This window comes from Sorex fumeus, unplaced genomic scaffold (assembly GCF_029834395.1).
Source record: "Sorex fumeus unplaced genomic scaffold, SorFum_2.1 ptg000081l, whole genome shotgun sequence".
Lineage (NCBI taxonomy): Eukaryota > Metazoa > Chordata > Mammalia > Eulipotyphla > Soricidae > Sorex > Sorex fumeus.
Window position 1 is genome coordinate 8,173,288 of NW_026606138.1, and position 19,585 is coordinate 8,192,872.

The 19,585-nt window shown below is 38.9% G+C and overlaps 1 protein-coding gene across 12 annotated transcripts in view; it reads left to right on the forward strand.

The window, feature by feature from the left end:
• GRIP1 (glutamate receptor interacting protein 1) overlaps positions 1–19,585 on the forward strand; it is a 798,871-nt gene that overhangs the window by 551,219 nt on the left and 228,067 nt on the right. For 10 of the 12 annotated variants that reach the window (XM_056130715.1, XM_056130718.1, XM_056130717.1 and 7 more), the window contains exon 2: positions 3,397–3,477. The exons of the other annotated variants lie outside the window; for them this stretch is intronic. In XM_056130715.1, the coding sequence (XP_055986690.1) occupies positions 3,397–3,477 (81 nt within the window). The remainder of the gene's footprint in view (positions 1–3,396; positions 3,478–19,585) is intronic. 12 annotated transcript variants of the gene reach the window in all.

Below are 19,585 nucleotides of genomic sequence, written 5' to 3' on the forward strand. Positions count from 1 at the left end.
GGAAGCATAGGACCAAAAACAGCAAAAATTTGATCTAGGCTTACTTAGTTATGTAATCTGTCCATTTGCCTCTCTGCACCTCAGTCCACCTTTAAATGAAATTGTAGTCTTCCTCATCCCTTATAATCATGAAATCCTGGGGCTTTAGCTACAGTTTTCCCTGAAGGGACCATGAGAACACAACAGAAGGACCCATAGCTCCCAAGTTCATGTTCAGAGGTTTACGAATGTGCCTTATGAGAGCAGGAGTTATGGTTCAAGGGGCTGAACACATGCCAGGCATGTGCAAGGCCCTGTGTTCAGTCCCCAGCACCACATCCCCATCCTACTCCTGCCCCCCAGTAGGTGTGGCCCCTGTGGACTCCTCGCATTGGCAGATGGAAACCTGGTGACCTCTGAGCAATGCTGGGCCCAATTTCTGCACCACTGAGTTGAGCATTAGACTGCTGGGTGTCACCTATCCCATGTACCCCCCAAAAAGGAACCTGTTATCCTTTAAAGTGTACATTCTTCTGGGAGGATACATTTGGCCCATACCTGCACTGTTCAGGGCTTACCCCTGGCTCCAAGCTCAGGGATTGCTTCTCATGGCACTCAGATGGTGCCAGGGAACAAACCAAGGTTGGATGCATGCAAGGCAAGTACCTTATCCACTGTGCTATTTCTCACGCCCTAAATTGCATATTCTTGTCCTTTCATGTTGCTATTGCCCAATTCTACATCCAGGGCCCTCCATCCATGTCTACTTTCAACTCTGAATCAAGTACACTTTGAATAAAAATATCACAGTAAGAATGCTGCTAACAATTCTGTGATGACTAGATTTTAATGAAAGGTTTATGGTGTTTCCTATTTTTTACAACATGCAAAAAAAGACATAGTCTTAGGAAGGGTTTTTTTTTAAAACACAAATGTCAAACAGTGCTCTTTTGCTATTTGCTATGCTCTTCTTAACTCTTATGACAAATATTGCCAAGATTCTGCTTTATTTCCATTAACAATTATTGATTTCACCCTGATTGACTTTGGCAAGTTATTTTTAGATAATATGGAGTTTATTTTGTCTAGTTCTTTCACCAATATTACTTTTGGCTTCTAGATAATTGTTTATTTTCACCTATGCTCAGTATAGACACTCTTAAAGCTGACAGTAGGGTGAGGCTGGGGAATGGGCAGATAGGCTTGGCCAGGTGGCCATCTATAATTCAGTTTCAACCTTTCAAGGATGTGCATAGACAAACCATCTCAGCTCTAAATCAAGGGGACTTTTTCAAATATAAATGAGAAAACAATTTTACCAGGGTTGACTATTTCTATAATGCAAACTGGGTAAATTTGTGAAGAAATGACTCCTTAAAAATAGAGCCTCAAGTGAAAAAAAATTTCTGGACAGATTTCTTATTGCCCTTTAAGAAAATCTAACACTGGATTCAACCCAAGACTTTAATTGACTGGAATCTTGACAAATTGAAAATAGAGGAAAGCCTCTAGGCTTCCAAGATGCTGTCCTTAAAATGGGTTGTTATGATCTATGTCTCCTGGCTCAGTGCTCTGTCGTCATAAATATGTACTTCCAAAGTTTTGGATAACAAGAGGAAGTATATTTTAAATAAGTCTTATAAATAACCCATATTTTAACATGCACTATATTTCTTTTAATAGATCCTCTATAAAGTATATTGTCTGGTTATGAAATCAACAGTGGGAGAAAAGCACTCTAACATGCAGGTGGGAATGACAGAGTAAGAAGAGACTTTTTGTAGTGCAATGCTTGTTTGTGGTTTGTGGTTTATACTTAAAATTGTGTTTGCAAAGAACCAAGCCAAAGACCTAGGATAATGCTTCATAAGCAAAACTGCTGCTGTTGATGGTATTGGTAGATGAAAATTGGTAGTTTGTCTTTAATGGTTGGGAGAATATAAAGAATTGTGTGACAACTGGAATATAAACACAAAACAGCGTGGCTTCCATTTTTTAAGTTAATTGCCGTTTACAGCAGTGTTAATCTTTCTTTTTTTTTGTCATTGCTTATAAAACCCTTGTTAGTTTTATGAAGAAATCGTGGATCATTTCAACTACAAAGAAATCGAGTTCCTCAATTTTGAAACAAACTACTTAGTGGGGAGAATGAATGTTTTCAAATGATAAAGCTTTGTTGCTGAATTAAATCATTGTTATATTTAACAGTTTGCCATGTTCGTTATAGCGCTTTGGGATTCTTTAATGATTTTTCTGTTACAACAGTAACAACAACAAAAAACTGACTTTTCATGTGGCGAGAAGTAACATCTGGATCATGTGACTTTATTTGATATGAAGGGAAATTATTTAGTATGTGTATCCTCAGGTTAGACCATATGCCTCCTAGTCTTGAAAATGTTTAAATGGGTCACTCAGATATCTCTTCAACTTTATGCAGAAGACCTGTGGAGAATTCCTTTCTATTTTGATACTGATACTTGCCATCTTAAGTAATAATTCCTCTATTTCACCTTTGACTAACTCCTTTTCCAGGTTTTAAAAATCTGCTTTATAATTTGATGAATCCATCTCCTGTATGATCTTCATCTGAGCACCTCATTCAGCTTCTTGCTTAACTCACACCTACCTTGCGCTTTGTGCCTTCTGTCTTTAGTTGCTCTTCTTATAATTGTGAGGTTATTTTCATCCTTTTCTTAAAGGCATAAAATAAGTTATCTTCAGTGTATGCCTTATTTTACCAAGCCATCATCCCTTCCTTGTTCTTAACTAACTTGTTTGATCTTCCTCTAAATTTTCCTGTCTTCCAGCTTACTCCTCCATGAGGACTCACTAATTCTGTGTGTCTTTGTTTCCCCAAGATACTAATGCTCTGCCATCTGCTTATTGGAAATAAACTTTTTCTTTTCATTTCCTTTGCTATTCTGCCTAATTTTTCCTAGAGCTCATTGAACCTTTATTCTCCCATCTTTGTCTTATTCTTACTGAAATTCACTGCTATTTCTCAATGAACGTAGTTGGCTGGCAAATATTTTACATATTTGCATACTTTTCCATCATTTATGCCTTCATATGCATCAATGATACTTAATACTTCATTGCTTAAAACTAACAATCCTCGAAGGTGAATAAGAGACTTGACTCTTCTTTCATAGGAGAGAAAACTGACATTCAAAACATTTGAATTGACTTGTTCCATGATTCAATCAAGGTTAGGATCCAGGTCTGTCAAGTCTTTCTATAGTACTCTCTCTCTCTCTCTCTCTCTCTCTCTCTCTCTCTCTCTCTCTCTCTCTCTCTTTCTCTCCCCCTTCCCTCCCTCCCTCTCTCTGGCAGGAGGATTGCATTCCATTGAAAATCTTCACTGCATTAGAAACTGGATGAAAATTAACCAAACCCTTCATTGTACCTTTGCAGATGAGAGTCCCTACACTAAATCCGCCAGCCAGACAAAGCCGCCTGATGGAGCATTGGCTGTGAGGAGACAGAGCATCCCAGGTTAGACCAGACTGTTGGATTTTTCAGCTGTTTTGCTTTCAAACCCTGTTATTTGGTGATCTTACAAATAATAATAACTTGGTGATAAAAATCATAGTGTTTTGTAGGGCATAGATTATATTCTGCACAACTTGTTCAAGCATTATTTTTTAAAAACCAAGGCTTCAGAAAAGCTTGCCAACTTGTGACAATTCATCTGTGTGCAAATCCTTTGTGAAATGACTTGAATTTTTATCAGCTCCCATTCATTAACTTACTCTCACCTCTGTTTTTAGGGAATGACTTTCACAGCATCTACTTCTTTATTGAGACACACTTGAAAGAACAAAGGGGTTCAAAGTTGCTGTGGCAGATCATATGCAGGCCGAATAAAAATTTATTCTTTTCTTCTTATCTCTTTGAATCCAGAGTTACTCCTGTTGGACAACTCTAGTAAAATCCTGGGACTCTGTTTCTTTACGAAGCTATGATTAGGATTCTTGTAGTACCAATACATGATACCCATTTTTAAACACCTTAGATAGCTATCTTTAAATATCTTTACCCAAAATTTCAATATTTTGATACTCTGAATTTTAGAATGACACAAGAGTTCTAAACTGAAATGGGGGACCAGATTCAAAATGTTAATATAAACTTTATCTGAATTAGATGATCCTTGAAAGATCTTTTGAGGAAGTAACTTTGCTTAAGAGAAAGATTAAAAACATTAACACTTCCAAAAATTATCTTAAATTATTTATATAACTTATCAACTACAATGAGTACAGATAAACTTTAGTTATAGGATTTAGAATATAGTATCTTTAACAATTTACAAAAAACCATGTTTTCAATATGAAAATGAATTGTTTGACACGTTTGTCAATGAAAAAGAAATTTTTCCATATGAATGAGTGAGATGGGTCCAGTTTCTCAGCAGTATTAGTCATGTCTTCTAAGGAGACATATTATGCATTTCTTTTTACAAAAACTACTTGTGGTTGTTTTTACTCTAATTCTAAAGTCTTGGGTTCATAATGAAAATATATGACTGGTAAAGAGGCATATCATGAATATGTTCTTCATCCATTGTTTATATGGTTTGAGGATTCTAAAGTATAATTCTTTAATTGTGTGACCTCATCCAGCACTGAGCATTCTTCTATTCCATCCTATATGACATCTTTCTTAGTGCTGGTCACCTTCAGAGTCACGCTTTCAGCACTAGGTTGCATTCTTTGCTTTCTACTTATAGCAGTAGTGAATGTCCAAAGTTTGAAGTTCAAGAATTCCAGTTGTCCATCCTTCTTGGCTTCTCTCTACTTCATTTGGTACTCAGCATTCTTCTTTTGGGAAGATTGAAGAGACTTTGCACTGGCTTCACCAAATTTATGTGATACCAAACAAATCATTGGCTAGTCTCGTGGGTGTGTAGACATACACGCATACTGAATTATAAGGCATGCTTGAAGACTTTCCCTTAAAGTAGTTCTATTTGGTTAGGATTTGCGAGGGGGGGTTGAGGGGGAGAGCATTGGGTGGCGAGATGCATATCAGGTAGTGCTCAGGAGTTCTTGCAATGCTGAAGATCAGACCTTGGGCTCCCGCATGCAAATCATATGTACTTGCCCTTTGTGTGTCACGTCCCCGGCCCTAAATTACTTTATATATATATATATATATATATATATATATATATATATATATTTCTTTGGGGGCCACACCCAGCAATTCTCACCACTCCTGGCTCTGCACTCAGGAATTACTCTTTGACGTGTTTGGACAACATATCGGATACCGGGAATCGAACCCAGGCCAGCCACATTCAAGGCATAACTCCCTACCACTGTACTGGGCCCCTAAATTGCTTTTTAAATTACATGTTAATTATAAAGAAGTTGTTTACCCTAATCCTTTGCTCATAAAACACAAGTGACTTGTCATTATAGAATTTTTTTCTTTCAGGCTTATGTCAGTTTAAAAATCATGAGAGTTGTGAAACTTTTGTGTTGGCTTCAGGGGTTCCTCCCATGAAGTTTGATCATGGGCGCAGACTTTTCATGTCTCTTAAGGTCGCAAACAGAATATTTTTCTTATTTAGATTGTTCCAAGAAAATAGACTTACCCAATCAGAAGACTAAGAAATCACAGTGGTCGGCGCAAGAGCAGTAGTATAGCGGATAGGGCGTTTGCCTTGCACATGGCCAGCCCGGGTTCAATTGCCAGCATCCCATATGGTCCCCTGAGCACAGCCAGGAGTAATTCCTGAGTGCAAAAGCCAAGAGTAACCCCTGTGCATCACCGAGTGTGACCCAGAAAAAAATAAAGAAATCACAGTGGTCAATCAGTAGTTAATATTTATAGTTAATAGCTATTTAATACTTTTGTCTTAAGGAGAAAATTAAGGAACTTCATGAAAACTGCTTTCTGACTTTTGAACTTAGAGATCTCTCTACCTAAAAGCACCTTAAAATTCTTGTTCGGCCATAAAGGAGGACATCTTCCCTGATATTTGACCAAGAAGTCACTTAACTCAGAGATGTAACCCAGCATTCAAAAATCTTAAGCAGGCATCTACATGCCCACTTTTAACTACACCAAGTCCATGAGAGACAGAGAGAGAGAGAGAGAGAGACAGAGACAGAGACAGAGACAGAGATAGACAGAGAGAGCAGAGAGAGAGAGAGAGAGAGAGAGAAGGAAAAATGCACAGAGGAAAGGGCTGGGAAATACTCCTGCTTACTTGCTGAACTTTAGCTGAAAAATCTCCTGTTTTCTTAAGCACTCAGTGCAATTTCACATCCTATGTACCTGTGCATCACCAGGTGTGACCCAAAAAGAAAAAAAAAGAGTTGGGTAGTGGAAGGTATTAATTAGCTGCCTTTCCAAATTTTAGGAAAAGCTTGGGCTAATCTTTGAAACTTGTTCTGTAAATATACATCTGGGGCTCTTTGGAGAAAATATTTGTACACATTTCCATAAACTAGATTTCTAAACATGGATCCATTATTTCCACAAAGAGTAACTTATACTAATTCTGTCCTGAAGATGTAAACCTTGAATATAGAATAAAACAAAAAAACACTCTCCTCCCGTTGTTCATCGATTTGCTTGAGCAGGCCCAATAACATCTCCATTTTGAGACTTGTTGGTACTGTGTTTGGCATATTGTATATGTCACGGGTAGCTTGCCAGACTCTCCAAGAGAGGTGGAGGAATCGAACCAGGCTCAGTTGGGCTGGCTGTGCGCAAGGCAGACACCCTACCACTGTGCTATCGCTCCAGCCCGAATATAGAATATTATTTAAATATTAATTTTTTAAGTTTACATCAAAACCCACTATCCTACTTTAAACTTAATACTGCTGTAACAAATATTTTACAATAACAGTTAAATATGTGTTTTTCATTAAAGGCTAATTTTTACAATTTTTACTGTAAATCCTTTTATTCCCTTCCTTTTCTGCCTTATCCCCACCCCTACACCTCCTTGACCGAAGAGGGGAATGGATTTAACATTTCTTAGGACTAAGCTGATGCATTTACATTGGATAAAGAGTAAATTCATCATTCAAGTTATTTGGGAAAGTTTTTTTTCATGTTTTTTAATTTTGGAGCTCACATGGTAGTGTTCAGGGTTACTTCTGGCTCTGCACACAGGATTACTCCTTGTAGGGCTCAGGGAACCATGTGGGATGCTAATGATCAAACCCAGGTCAGTCATATGCAGGCAAATTCCTGACCTGCTATGTTTAAAATATTAAGAAAGGATGTTTTCTTTTTGAGGTAACAATTTACAACACCATCTATGTTTTAAGGATACTATTTCACATCTCTTGCAAATACATGTTTCTATCCCACACCCATCTGTAAAATATACCATTAAGTGAAAATATGTTCTCAGTCTCACTTATGACATGTTTTTTCCTTGGTTGGTTGTCTAATTTGAGGGAAGTGCTCAGAGACTACTTCTGGTATAGTGCTTAGGAAACTGTGTGCTAGGTTTCGTGCTAGGACCAAACTCAGGCTCCCTCATGCACAGCATGTGGTCTAGCCCTTTGATTTGTCTCCTTAATCTCTCTCCATTTTTTTAAAAGATAAGATGAATTCTGAATATAAAGATATTTGTAAAACAGGAATCTGTTGATCTTACTCTCCTTTATTTGACAAATTACTAGTGAACTGAAGTATGGGAATTTGAACAATTTATCCAAGATGAAAGCTGTACAGACTCTGGGTTTGACAAATTTTTGCGATAATTTCTGGCTTTACCTAGTCACAGATAAGGCCTTTTATCAAGTCTGACTAATATTAGTGAACAGAAAGACAGGATGGTACATTATACCTCAAGGCCTAGACTAGGCATATCATTTATTTAACCTCCTTGTTCCAGATAGAATAACTCATTTTGCCTCCCTGTTCCAGGTAGGATATCTTCCTTAGCCCATCTTAATGAGAAATACTGGACAATTAAAAAATTCAGAAAGATATTAATCACTCATTTATTGAATTTTCATAACTTTGGTGCCCGAAATATTATCTTTCCCTTATTTTTCAATTTTTACTTTTTTTTTTATTGAATCACAGTGAGATACACAGTTACAAAGTAGAAAGTTGTTCATGATTGGATTTCAGTCTTATCATGTTCCAACACCTATCCCTTCACCAGTGTACATTTCCCACCAACAATGTCCCAGTTTATCTCTCACCCCCTCTCCCAACCTCTATGGTAGGCACTTTCTCTCTCTCTCTCTCTCTCTCTCTCTCTCTGTCTTTCTCTCTTTCTCTCTATCTCTCTCCCCACCCCATGTATGTGTGCGTGTGTGTGTGTGTGTGTGTGTCTGCCTGTCTGTCTGTCACTTTCTCTCTCACATTATGGCTTGCAATACATATATTGAAAGGTTATCATGTATATCCCTTAACCTACTTTCAAGAGCGATCATTTTAACCACTATTGCCATACTGGTCCCTTCTCTATTCTAACTGCTCTCTGCCCCACACACATTTGTCATAGCTTCCAACCATTGACTGGTCCTCCTTTCCCCTGTTTTCCCTGGATATTATCTCATACTATTATTTTGCATCCCAAAACTGAGTGCAGTCATTCTTTATCTGTCCCTCTCCTCCTGATTCATTTCACTCAGCAAGATACTCTCCGTTGTCCACCCATTTCTAAGCAAATTTTATGACTTCATTTCTCCGAACAGCTGTGTAATGTTCCATTGTGTAGATGTGCCATGGTTTTTTAAATCAGTCCTCTGTTCTCAGGCACTTGGGTTGTTTCCAGTTGTTTCCAGATTCTGGCTATGGTGAATAGTACTGCATAGAACAGAGAAGTGCAGTTGGTGTTTCTGCTATCTTTCCTTTATAGCCAGAATAAGAACAAAAAAAATGTGAAGCATTTTTCTCCTTTTATAATATAATAATACAGGGTGTCATCAGTTTTGTTCTTCATATAGTAAAATGGTCATGTCTTTTTTCTCATATTTGAGTATTTGTAGGTGTATTAAAAAAATGGAGCTGAGAAACTGAGGTGTCCAGTAGCCCTAGATGAAAGAACTGAAATATCCAGTAGCCTCAGATGTAGACATTCATCTGTTCAGGGCACATCCAAGATGGATCAACACCATCTGAGAAATCTAAGTCCGAAAATCAGGCAGTGGCAGTTGGCAACCTTGAAGGAAGGGGAAAAGGATAGGAATTTTGAAGCTTCCACCCTCTGTGTTCAGCATTTTTTGTCTTTGTTATGCACACAATTTGATGCTTCATTGATCTAAACTTTCATTATTACAGCCGATAGGTTGTATGACATTTACACAAAGGTTTTATAGCCATAATACTGTTCACGTGTATGAAGGGCATTTACTCTTATTTGGGTTCTGGTTCTGCTTCCTCTACTTCCTTCACCTTTGAGCCCCCTCCAATAAATGGGTAAATCTCGCAAATGAGAGTGCAGAATCCACTGACTCAAGCATCAGATGTGGCCCATGAAGTATGTGGGGCTATTGAGTCCATCTGTGGCGCATACTAAAGCTCTTGTGGCTTCATTGATCAGTTATATCCCAGTATCACTGGAGAGGAAAGAGGCAAAGGGCCCTTCTAGTTGCAGTGTAAATGAGAGAGAGAAATGCAGTGTCTGTGTGTAAGGAAGGCTCTAGAAGATGCTTTATAGAATGCCAGCATTCTCATATTGCTTTCTAACTTTTTAAAAATAAAAAGTTAAAAATTGTGTTGCAGTGCTCTTCAAAGATGCTGAGTCAGACTCTCCTGTCAGTGAGGGAATCATCATGATCTAGCTTGGGAGTGTCTCAGGGGCGCACACCATCACTGGTCAGACACTCCCTGTCTTCCAAGAACAATAAGGACAGAGGTCCAGGTTGCACCCTATCAACCCCTCACAGTCAGGCTAAGAAACTCAAGCTTGTAATACACACACACATATACACACACAACATGTGTGTATATATATATATATGTTCACAAGTTTAAAAATTACAATTAGAAAATTACAATTAGAAAATTGTAAAAAAAATTTAAAAAACGGTTGATTTTTCACATTTTTGAAAATATTATTGAATCACCATGAGATACCGTTACAAAGCTTTCATGTTTGAGTGTCTGCTATACAATGATTGAACACCCATTCCTCCACCAGTACACATTTTCCACCACCAATATCCCAGTATACCCCCCCTTTCCAGTCTTCCCCCTGCCTCTATGGTGGACAATTTCCCCCATACTCTCTCTCTCTACTTTTGGGCATTATGGTTTGCAATATATATACTGAGAGACATTGGTACTTTATCTACATTCAGCACACATCTCCCTTCCTGAACAATACCTCCAATCATCATTGATCATCATTAGTGATCCCTTCTCTATTTCAGCTGTCTTCTCCCCAGCTCATGAGAAAGGCTTCCAAACATGGTACAATATTCCTGACGCTTTTCTCTACTGTCCTTGGGTGTCAGTCTCATATTATGTTATTTTATATTCCACAAATGAGTCAGTCATTTTATGTCTGTTCCTCTCTTTCTGACTCATTTCACTTAGCATGATACTCTCCATGACCCTCCACTTATAAGCAAATTCCATGACTTCATCTTTCCTAACAGTTGCATAAATTCCATTGTGTAGATGTACCAAAGTTTCTTTAACAAGTCTTCTGTTCTCTGGCACTTGGGTTGTTTTCAGATTCTGGCCATTGTAAACCATGCTGCAATGAACACACAGGTGCAGATGTCATTTCTACTCTGCATTTTTGCAACCGGGATATATTCCCATTAGTAGTATAGTTGGGTCATATGGAAACTCAATTTCTAGTTTTTGAAGGAATGCATATAATTGCCAGGAGGATTGCTTTTTTGTTTAAGTTGAGTTTAACTTATTACTTTAAAACCACTAGCAGCACTGTGTGTGTGTGTGTGTGTGTGTGTGTGTGTGTAATTCTGAGACTCAGTTCAGAGCCCCATTTGTAAAGCATACTTTGCATGTGCTTTAACCCTAGCTCTGTATGGTCCCCTGAGCACTGCTGGAAGTTGTCCCAGGACACCTCTGGTATGAGTCCAAAACAAAAGTAAGACCCCCCCCCCCAAAAAAAAACCCCTCCTGTTAATTTTTCCCATTCTACTTTCTCATTATCAAGAAATAACTGACAAAATTGGGGAGTTAACTCAGAAGACTGAAGCATAGTCTTGCATGAGAGATCCCAGTATTCATACCCCATCATTGCATGGTTCCTTGAGCACCACTGAGAATGCCTCCCCTGAAATTAATTGACAGATATATTCTCTTCCCTTTTTTTTATTCCCTCATTCAATGTAAAGGTGGGTTGTGTGTCTTTGTTGCTTACTGTATCTCTGATGCGTGGAAGAGTAGCAGTTCAGTCAATACTGGAGGAATGAATCTGCAGTCTGACATCAAGTTTTCTCTCTGCAGACCCAATGTCTACAACACTTTTCTACAAAAATGTCCTTTGTTCCCACATTTGACTGACTGTGCAAGTACACTGCACAAGTAAATACTCCACTATGACCTTGAGGCTGCACAAAATATGACATTTCTAAGGAAATTTTCACTTCCCCACACTAATGAATAATCTCAAAATCAGTAAGAAGCTAGCAAATTTTAAAGGCCATGGTCTCTCCAGGTCTCATTCTATTTGAGCACAGAAATCTCTACATTCCTCCAACACCTGACAAAAAAGTTTGGGCCCAATTTAACAATCAAGTAGACAAGGTGAGAATGATTCATTTAAGTGTTCTGCCAGAGAAAAAAGCAAAAAGAAGAGTGCAAAAATAGCTGGTGCCTATAAATAGAGTGATGCAAAGCAGAACTTCTTACTTATTATGGCAGGTACACATTAAGGATTCCCCCCAGAGAACTAATCCACTTTGCTATGACTGCTGCTACATACTGAGTTCCCCTCGAATAACACCGGGCCAAGCGAACAGCTTGATTTGTGTGCTCTGTGCTGTAGCATTCATTAGCAATTCAGAAAAATGACAGTCTGTTATGTCTGAACTGCTCACACGTAAACATGGGTGAAATAAAATAAAGAGCTACAAATGCAGCCAAGGACTGTTAAACAATGATTCTTTCTGCATATAATTTAGGCACCATTATTGGTTGTGAATTAGTGATGTACCTGGATACTATCTGAACCCAACCCCGACCCCAGCGTATTCTAGGAGGATGGCATTTGGAGTACAGATGGCAATCAGACTGGCTGACCACCACCATCATCACAGCCTCCCATGGGCAAGAGAACATGTTACAGAGAGGGTCAAGTGTATGTGCCCAAGAACTTAAGGAGAAAGTCTTTTCCCTTTGCTACTTTGCACTGAAAATAGCATATTCTCCCACTCTCCAGGGTCGAGAGACCTTCAGACAAGGAATTTTAAATTCCTTGTCCTTCGTTCCCACATTTTAAATTCCTTGGCTTTAGCAAATTAGACTGGGGAATAAATTGTATTAATTGATTGGGACTAAGGAAAGTGAAGAACCATTTTACAGAATTTACTGTAGAAAGATCATCTGGTCCTATAAATACTCCTTTCTCTTTGCTCATTTGGTGTGGGGGTAGCGGGGTATTTCCTGATGCTCATGGGATACTCCCAAGTCAGTGTTTGGGAGACCATGCATTGGGATCAGCCACAGGGTCCCAGAGTCAAAGCAATTGCTCCTTTCTTACCAAGTAATCTTACATGTCTTAGAATAACTTTCCAAATTTCAGTCTTTCATAGGCCATCCTCATAAAGCTAATTGTATATCTCTATTTTTCCCTATACATAATTAATACTACAAGTTAATGTTTTATGTAACCTTATAGTATGCCTTATTATTTGTTCATTACTATGATAGTTATATTTTTCTAATAACACACTTTGAAATTTCTACATGAAATTATATTAAAACTATGATGTGTCCCCTCAAATCCATCAACTTTTATAAATATTCTTTAATGTTATATGCACCATACTCTGGGAATCAATGACTTGGATTAAGATTCTGATCAGAAGTGACTTTGAGAACCCAATGCTTTGTTCTTTATTGGAATGTTTGTAAGTAGTTGTTGATTTACAGTACAGAAATAGACTATTTGGATGCGAGTGTAAAGCACTTGGTATTTTTGTTTCAAATATGAAAGAGAAGGAGGGGTTGAGCACTTCTAATCTAAAGCCTATGAACTGACAATAGGAAATCTATAATTATACTTGAGGGAGATGGCTCAAGAGACTGGGCATGTACACTTTAAATACAGGTACCCCAGGTGTGATCTCCATTACCAGAGCAACCACTGAGCGTGGCTATGTGTAGTCCAAAAACCAAAACCAAAATACTAGTACTATTCATTTCATGCTATGTGCCAATCATCAGTCAAACTAACCATTTTCATAAATATGTCTTTTTTTCCTTCCTCACAATGTCTCCAAAGACATAATCGCCGCCATTCACTCCCTCTAACAGATGATCAAGTGCAAGTTCAGTGAGCTGAAGGAACCTGTCTGAGGTCAGAGGGCTAGAAAGTAGTGGAGTGTAGGTCACCCTTAATAAAAACTAGTATTAATCTGAGACCTGAGCAAAGAGTGAAAGTGAAAGTGGGTGGGATGGCGAGACTCCTTAGTGAAAATGAGATCTAAACACTTTGACTTCTCGAGGCCAATTGAGCCTGCTCAGAAGTAGGGAGAGTGTGAGGTGAGCAGGATCAACATGTCCATCCTAGCTGCAGAGTTTACAGAAGTCTGACCAGCACCCTAGGAGAAGCAAGTCCCTGCCAATCAAGGGCTGTCCTGAGGGTAGGAGGGGCTGAGGAGGAGCTGACAGTGTTTCATTTTGCACTGATATTGAGTCCATGCGTTGATGATTTGGGAGATTCCTGATTCAAAGGAAAAACATTAAAATTGAGTCCGTGGCTTTTAAATATTTGTTCTTAACTGTTTCTACAATAACTGTATGCTTTAAGCTTCCCTTTGCAAGCTTTGCCATAATGCAAAGCTTGAGGATATCATTGAATAAATGACATGAGTCGCTTTGTTCTATGGCAGAGCATTTAACCTTGCAAAGTGGATTCTAAAATCAGTTTCATGTGTCTTCCATTATCAGAGTCAATGAGTGAAAACTGACTCCAGGCAATATGCTCGTCTATAAATAGAGTAAATTCTTTTAAAATTAAGCATTCTTACACATTTCTAAAACCTATTACTGAGTTGATGTTAAACTGATGTTAAAAAGATTTCTGCTTCCAAACTTAGGTGGGGGAATACTTTATATATAGCACCTGGCAAATTTTATTTTTCTCTTTAGGAGTTTGATTGCAGCCCTGGTACCTTTCTGCCTTCTGCATATAAAATAAACTGCTTACACATGGATTCCACGCCTTTTGCCCATGCATAATTCACTGCCTTGCTTTGTTTTCCTCTCCAGCCAATCCTCTACCTTCTCTGCACGTCCTATGGAATAAAATGCTCTCTTGTTCTCTGATTCTGAGTTGTTCTCTGAGCTGACCCTCAGATAGTCCTCAGACACTGAACTATTCCAAACACTGACTGAAAACCTATATATATGCCTTGCTCTGTTCCAGATGCCAGGACAAGCCACTGTCTGCCTGGTGTTGGCATGCAAGTAGGAGAGATAAATATTCTCTAACCATTGACTTTTTTTAAAGATAAAGTCAGGCAGTTGGAATAATAATCAAGAAAATGAATATAAGATATGGGAAACATGGTCTTTAGGCTTGACGGGAAATACAAGAAAGGACTCAGTAATGTAACACTTGGAGAAACTTACAGTGAGGAGTGTAATGGTCTAGAAGAATAGGGTTCTAGGGGAAAATAATGGTAGTGGCATGGTTCCAGAGAGATAGTACAGTGGGTAGGGTGTTTGTCTTGTACATGACTAGCCTAGGTTTGATTCCCAGTACAAACAGGGTCCCTCTGAGCCAAGAGCAAGGAGTAAGCTCTGAGCACCATCGGGTATGACCCCAAAGTAGAATAAATGAAATAACAGTAAGTGCAAGTCTAGAGAGACAGCTAGAGAAGTAAGACATGTGCCTTACTGGATTAAACACTGGTTTAATCCCTAATACCTATATGGTCCCCCTGAGCAGCTTTAGGGGTCACTCCCAAGCACAGGGCCAGGAATTGCCCCTAATCACTGGCCCTGGAATAAAAACATACTTGGCTTGTTCAAGTTTCTGGGGGGAAATGAGCATCTCCACAAAGGAGAGGAGGAAAGCTGAAGAATGATTCAGAGATAATGTTGCGTCACTCTGTATGTGATAGGTAGCTAGTACAGGAGTTGAATAGTTGCAGTATTGATGTAACTTATTGAAATATCTCTAACTTCTCCATGGAAATTTTATCTTAAAGAGACAGAATTGGAAACCATACAATCAGTTGGCCAACTAATGTATTCCAGGAGAAAAACTATGGTGACATCAAGTAGGTCGATGGAGGTGGAGGAAGTGTAAAAAGAGGAAATAGCCCAGAGAACTTGCTGACTCACTGGAAGTGGGAGATGAGAGAAAAGGAGTCTAGGATGAGTTCATAACTTTTGCTCTTAACTGAATAGCAATTTCAATTACTAAGAAAGCCACTGAGGCAGAAACAGGTCCTTGGAAGAGAGGCATAGGGGCCAGGGGCTGAGATTGGTGGGGAGAAAACTTTGGAGGTACTTATGTGGATTTGGAGCTCTCAGTTTGTGTTTTTACCAGGGGGACAGTAAAACCATTTCAATAGTGCAGATAAGTGGAAATGGGGTTTACAATCTGAGTGTGGGACAGCCCCCAAATAACAGCAATGAAGGAAGACGCCACAGGTGTAGGCAATGAGGTAGGAAGAGAAGCAGAAGAATAAACTGGAATACAAGACCTGTCACTGAGGAAGGAGAAGCGAACTGGAAAATCATCTATGATAAAATGACTAAGAAGAGAATTAAGAATTGGCTACACTGTTAGAAAAGATGAAGCTATGAAATTTACATACAAGTGGTACTACATGGAAAGTATCATGCTAAGCGAAATGAGTCAGAAAGAGATGGATAGACATAGAAAGATTGCATTCATCTGGGGGACATAAAGTAACAAAATAGGAGATTAATACCCAAGAATAGCCAAGATCCGTACCAAGAGAATTGCTCCATGCTCCAGAGGCCAGCCAGGCATTCTAAGGGAAAGGGCAGCTCAGATAGAGAAGGGAGCACCAAATAAAGAGTGTTTGGAGGATCCTGCCAGGATGGGAGATGCATGTTAAAGTAGACTATAGACCAAACATTACTGCCACTCAATGCCTCTTTTGCAGACCACAACACCCAAAAGGAGAGAGAGAACAAAAGGGAATGCCCTGCCACAGAGCCTGGGTGGTATGGGGGCATGGGGGTGGGAGGGATACTGGGATCCATGGTGGTGGAAAATGGGCACTGGTGGAGGGATGGTATTTGATCATTGTATAATCGAAACCCAAGCACAAAAATTTGTAAGTCTACAACTGTACCTCATGGTGTTTCACTAATAAAAATTAATTTAAAAAAAGAATTGGCTACAGAATTCTCCAAGAAAGGAGATTTGGGTGACACTGGTTTGAGAATTTTTGGTGAGAAGGTAGGAGTAATCGTCTAACTTGAATGTGATCAGGTGAGAAGATTTAGTAAAACATGCAAAAAAAAAGAAAAAAACCAATAACCCCAGAAAACTGCTAGAAAGATGTTTTTGTTGCTTTTTTTTTTTTTTTTTTTTTTTTTTTTGCTTTTTGGGCCACATCCAGCAATACTAATGGATTACTCCTGGACTATATGGGATGCTGGGGATTGAACCCGGGTCAGCTGTGTGCAAGGCAAACGCCCTACCCACTGTACTATCACTCCAAAGGACTTTTTTTTTTTTTAAAGAAAACAACTATCATGTTAGAAAGGAACCATCATTCACTGTGCTGTAAATGTCATCTGGTTCAGCCTCTATGGAAAATAATATAGGATCTATTTTAAAAATTTTTGAAAGAACCAACAAGTGGTATCATCATATACTCAGTGAAACTATTTCTTAGTGTCTATCACAAAAACACAAAAATTTTAACTCAAAAGGATATATGCACACCAATGTTCATTGTTGTACTTAGTACAATAGCCAATACATGGAAATGGCATGAATGCCCAATTATAGACAAATGGGTCAAGAAGTTTTAATGTTTACACAATAAAATACAATGCAACTCTAAGAAAAAAAATCATACAATTTGCAGCAACATGAATTGAACTAGAGAATATCATGCTTAGTAAAGTCAGAAGAAAAGGGATGGATACAGAATGATCTCTCAAATGTGATTTAAAGATACATAGAACGGTACTGACAGAGCTCCAAAGGCAAAATAATGGGAGAACTGATCAACACAATTGTGTGGTGTTGAGAGAAAGGGAGGTGCTGAGACCCATGGGGGAGGAATATGAGTACATCGGTGATGGATGTAGTGCTGGAACTATGTGCATTAGGACTGGAGTGATAGCACAGGGGGTAAGGCGTTTGCCTTACATGTGGCCGACCGAGGTTCGATTCCTCCATCCCTCTCGGAGAGCCTGGCAAGCTACCAAAAGTATCCTGCTCATGGCAGAGCCTGGCAAGCTACCTGTGGCATTTTCGATATGCCAAACACAGTAACACAAGTCTCACAATGGAGACGTTTCTGGTGCCCACTCAAGCAAATCACTGAAAAATGTGAGAACAGTGCTACAGTGCTACAGAAACATTATTAACAGTATTTTAAAGAACAGAATCTCAGTTAAAAATTGAAATTAAAAAATATTATAGTAAAAAATAAACCACTCTCAAATGTAGCAGGAAAAAAAAAACACTTTTAAAGACAACCAGAGAGGACATGTGGTCTAGTGGAGCTCTTAAAGAGAGAGGGAGAGAGAGAAAGAGAGCTAGAGAGAGAGAGCGAGAGAGAGAGAGAGAGAGAAAGAGAGAGAGAGAAAGAAAGAAAGAAAGAAAGAAAGAAAGAAAGAAAGAAAGAAAGAAAGAAAGAAAGAACCATGAGAGAGGATACTGTTTGCGTGCCAGTGTGGTAGGTCTGGTGGAGAGGGACAAGCTGATGCAGGCAGGAAAGATGTCAAAGCGGCTGGAAACCACCGACCCTGTGATCAGCAGTGTCGTTAGCAGAGAGAAAGCACAGTCCAGTGGCATAGTGGCAGGAAGCAGGTAGATTTCTTGAAAAAAATATATAGGATTTTCTCTTCTGCTGACTTACTTTCTGATGAAGCAAGAGGCAAGGTCGTCAGTGCAATGGAAGAAAGGGAAAGGGTATGAAGGCTTGTAGAAAAAGTTATTTCAAAGACGGAGCTAGAGGCAGGACAGAATTAAGGTGCCTGCTTGCACGCACCCACCCTGGTTTGAATTTTCAGCACCACATATTGTCCCCTGAACACAATAGGAATCACTAGTGAGCATAGAGCCATAAGTAGCCCCTATTTCAGTCCTCATCGGTGAGGACCCCAAAATAAAACAGCATTAAAAAATCAAAGACTAGATTAGTGGATTGCCTAAGAGTGGGTTCAGGGGTTCCCTTCCTTGTCACCATCCCTTCGTCATTAGAGCCTCTCCTCTCTGACAAATTTCTCCCTTTTAACCAAACAGAGATAAATGAACTTGCCCTTCTATGAGATGCCTTATGACCTTCCAAATGCCATATTTATCCCTAGGAGCTCTCCAACAGCTTTTCCTTTTCATCACAATTTTTATGATCACACAGAATGCTATAAGTATATATGTGCATATATATGTATATATATATGTATACCCACATACATACACGCATATTTGCAGTTCAGCTTATTTTGTTTAAAGTTGCTCTGCAGTTGTTTTCCTAGGTTCTGTACTCATGTCTAATTTTGGTTACAGTTCCTTAAATTCAAGACTATATTTACTTATTAAAAATTCCCTCCCAAGTTGGGCTCAGCATGATTCACAGCTGGGTACAGTCTATGTTTATCACATTAAAGAACACTTTCATCACTTTCCTCAGATACAATCATTATTATGCATCAGCCCTTACTTAGTAAGAGTTGACATGATGGAATCCAACTCAAGATTTTCTTGCTCTTCATTCTTCAATAAACAACTAAACCTACCATACACATTCACACACATGGACACACATCTTTCCATTTTTCTCTTTCACCCTAAGAAAAACCACATGTAACTACTTCTGCTCTATAAGGAGGGAATGGGGGAAAGCAAGCCCGGCAGTCCTTACTGCTTATTTCTGGGTCGGTGCTCTGCTCAGCAGTGACCCTGGGCAGCACTTGAGGGCACTCCTATTGCTGAGGATTGAATAGCCACATGCCAGGTGAGCATCCTACTTCCTGTACTTTCTGACCCCTGCTTTAATATTTTTTGAGGACAGAAAACAGTCTTTTACAAAATAACCCTCACTTTTTATATGTATACACACACACACACACACACACACACACACACATATATATATATATATATATATATTTGCATGTTAGGAATATTCCTTATCCAGTGGATTGAATTTCCTACCTTGTATCTCTGTCCATTATGTCTTTTAATTCTTTGAACTTTCCTAAAGTAAATCTCCAAGAGACTTGTATACAGCTATTTTCTCTTCCC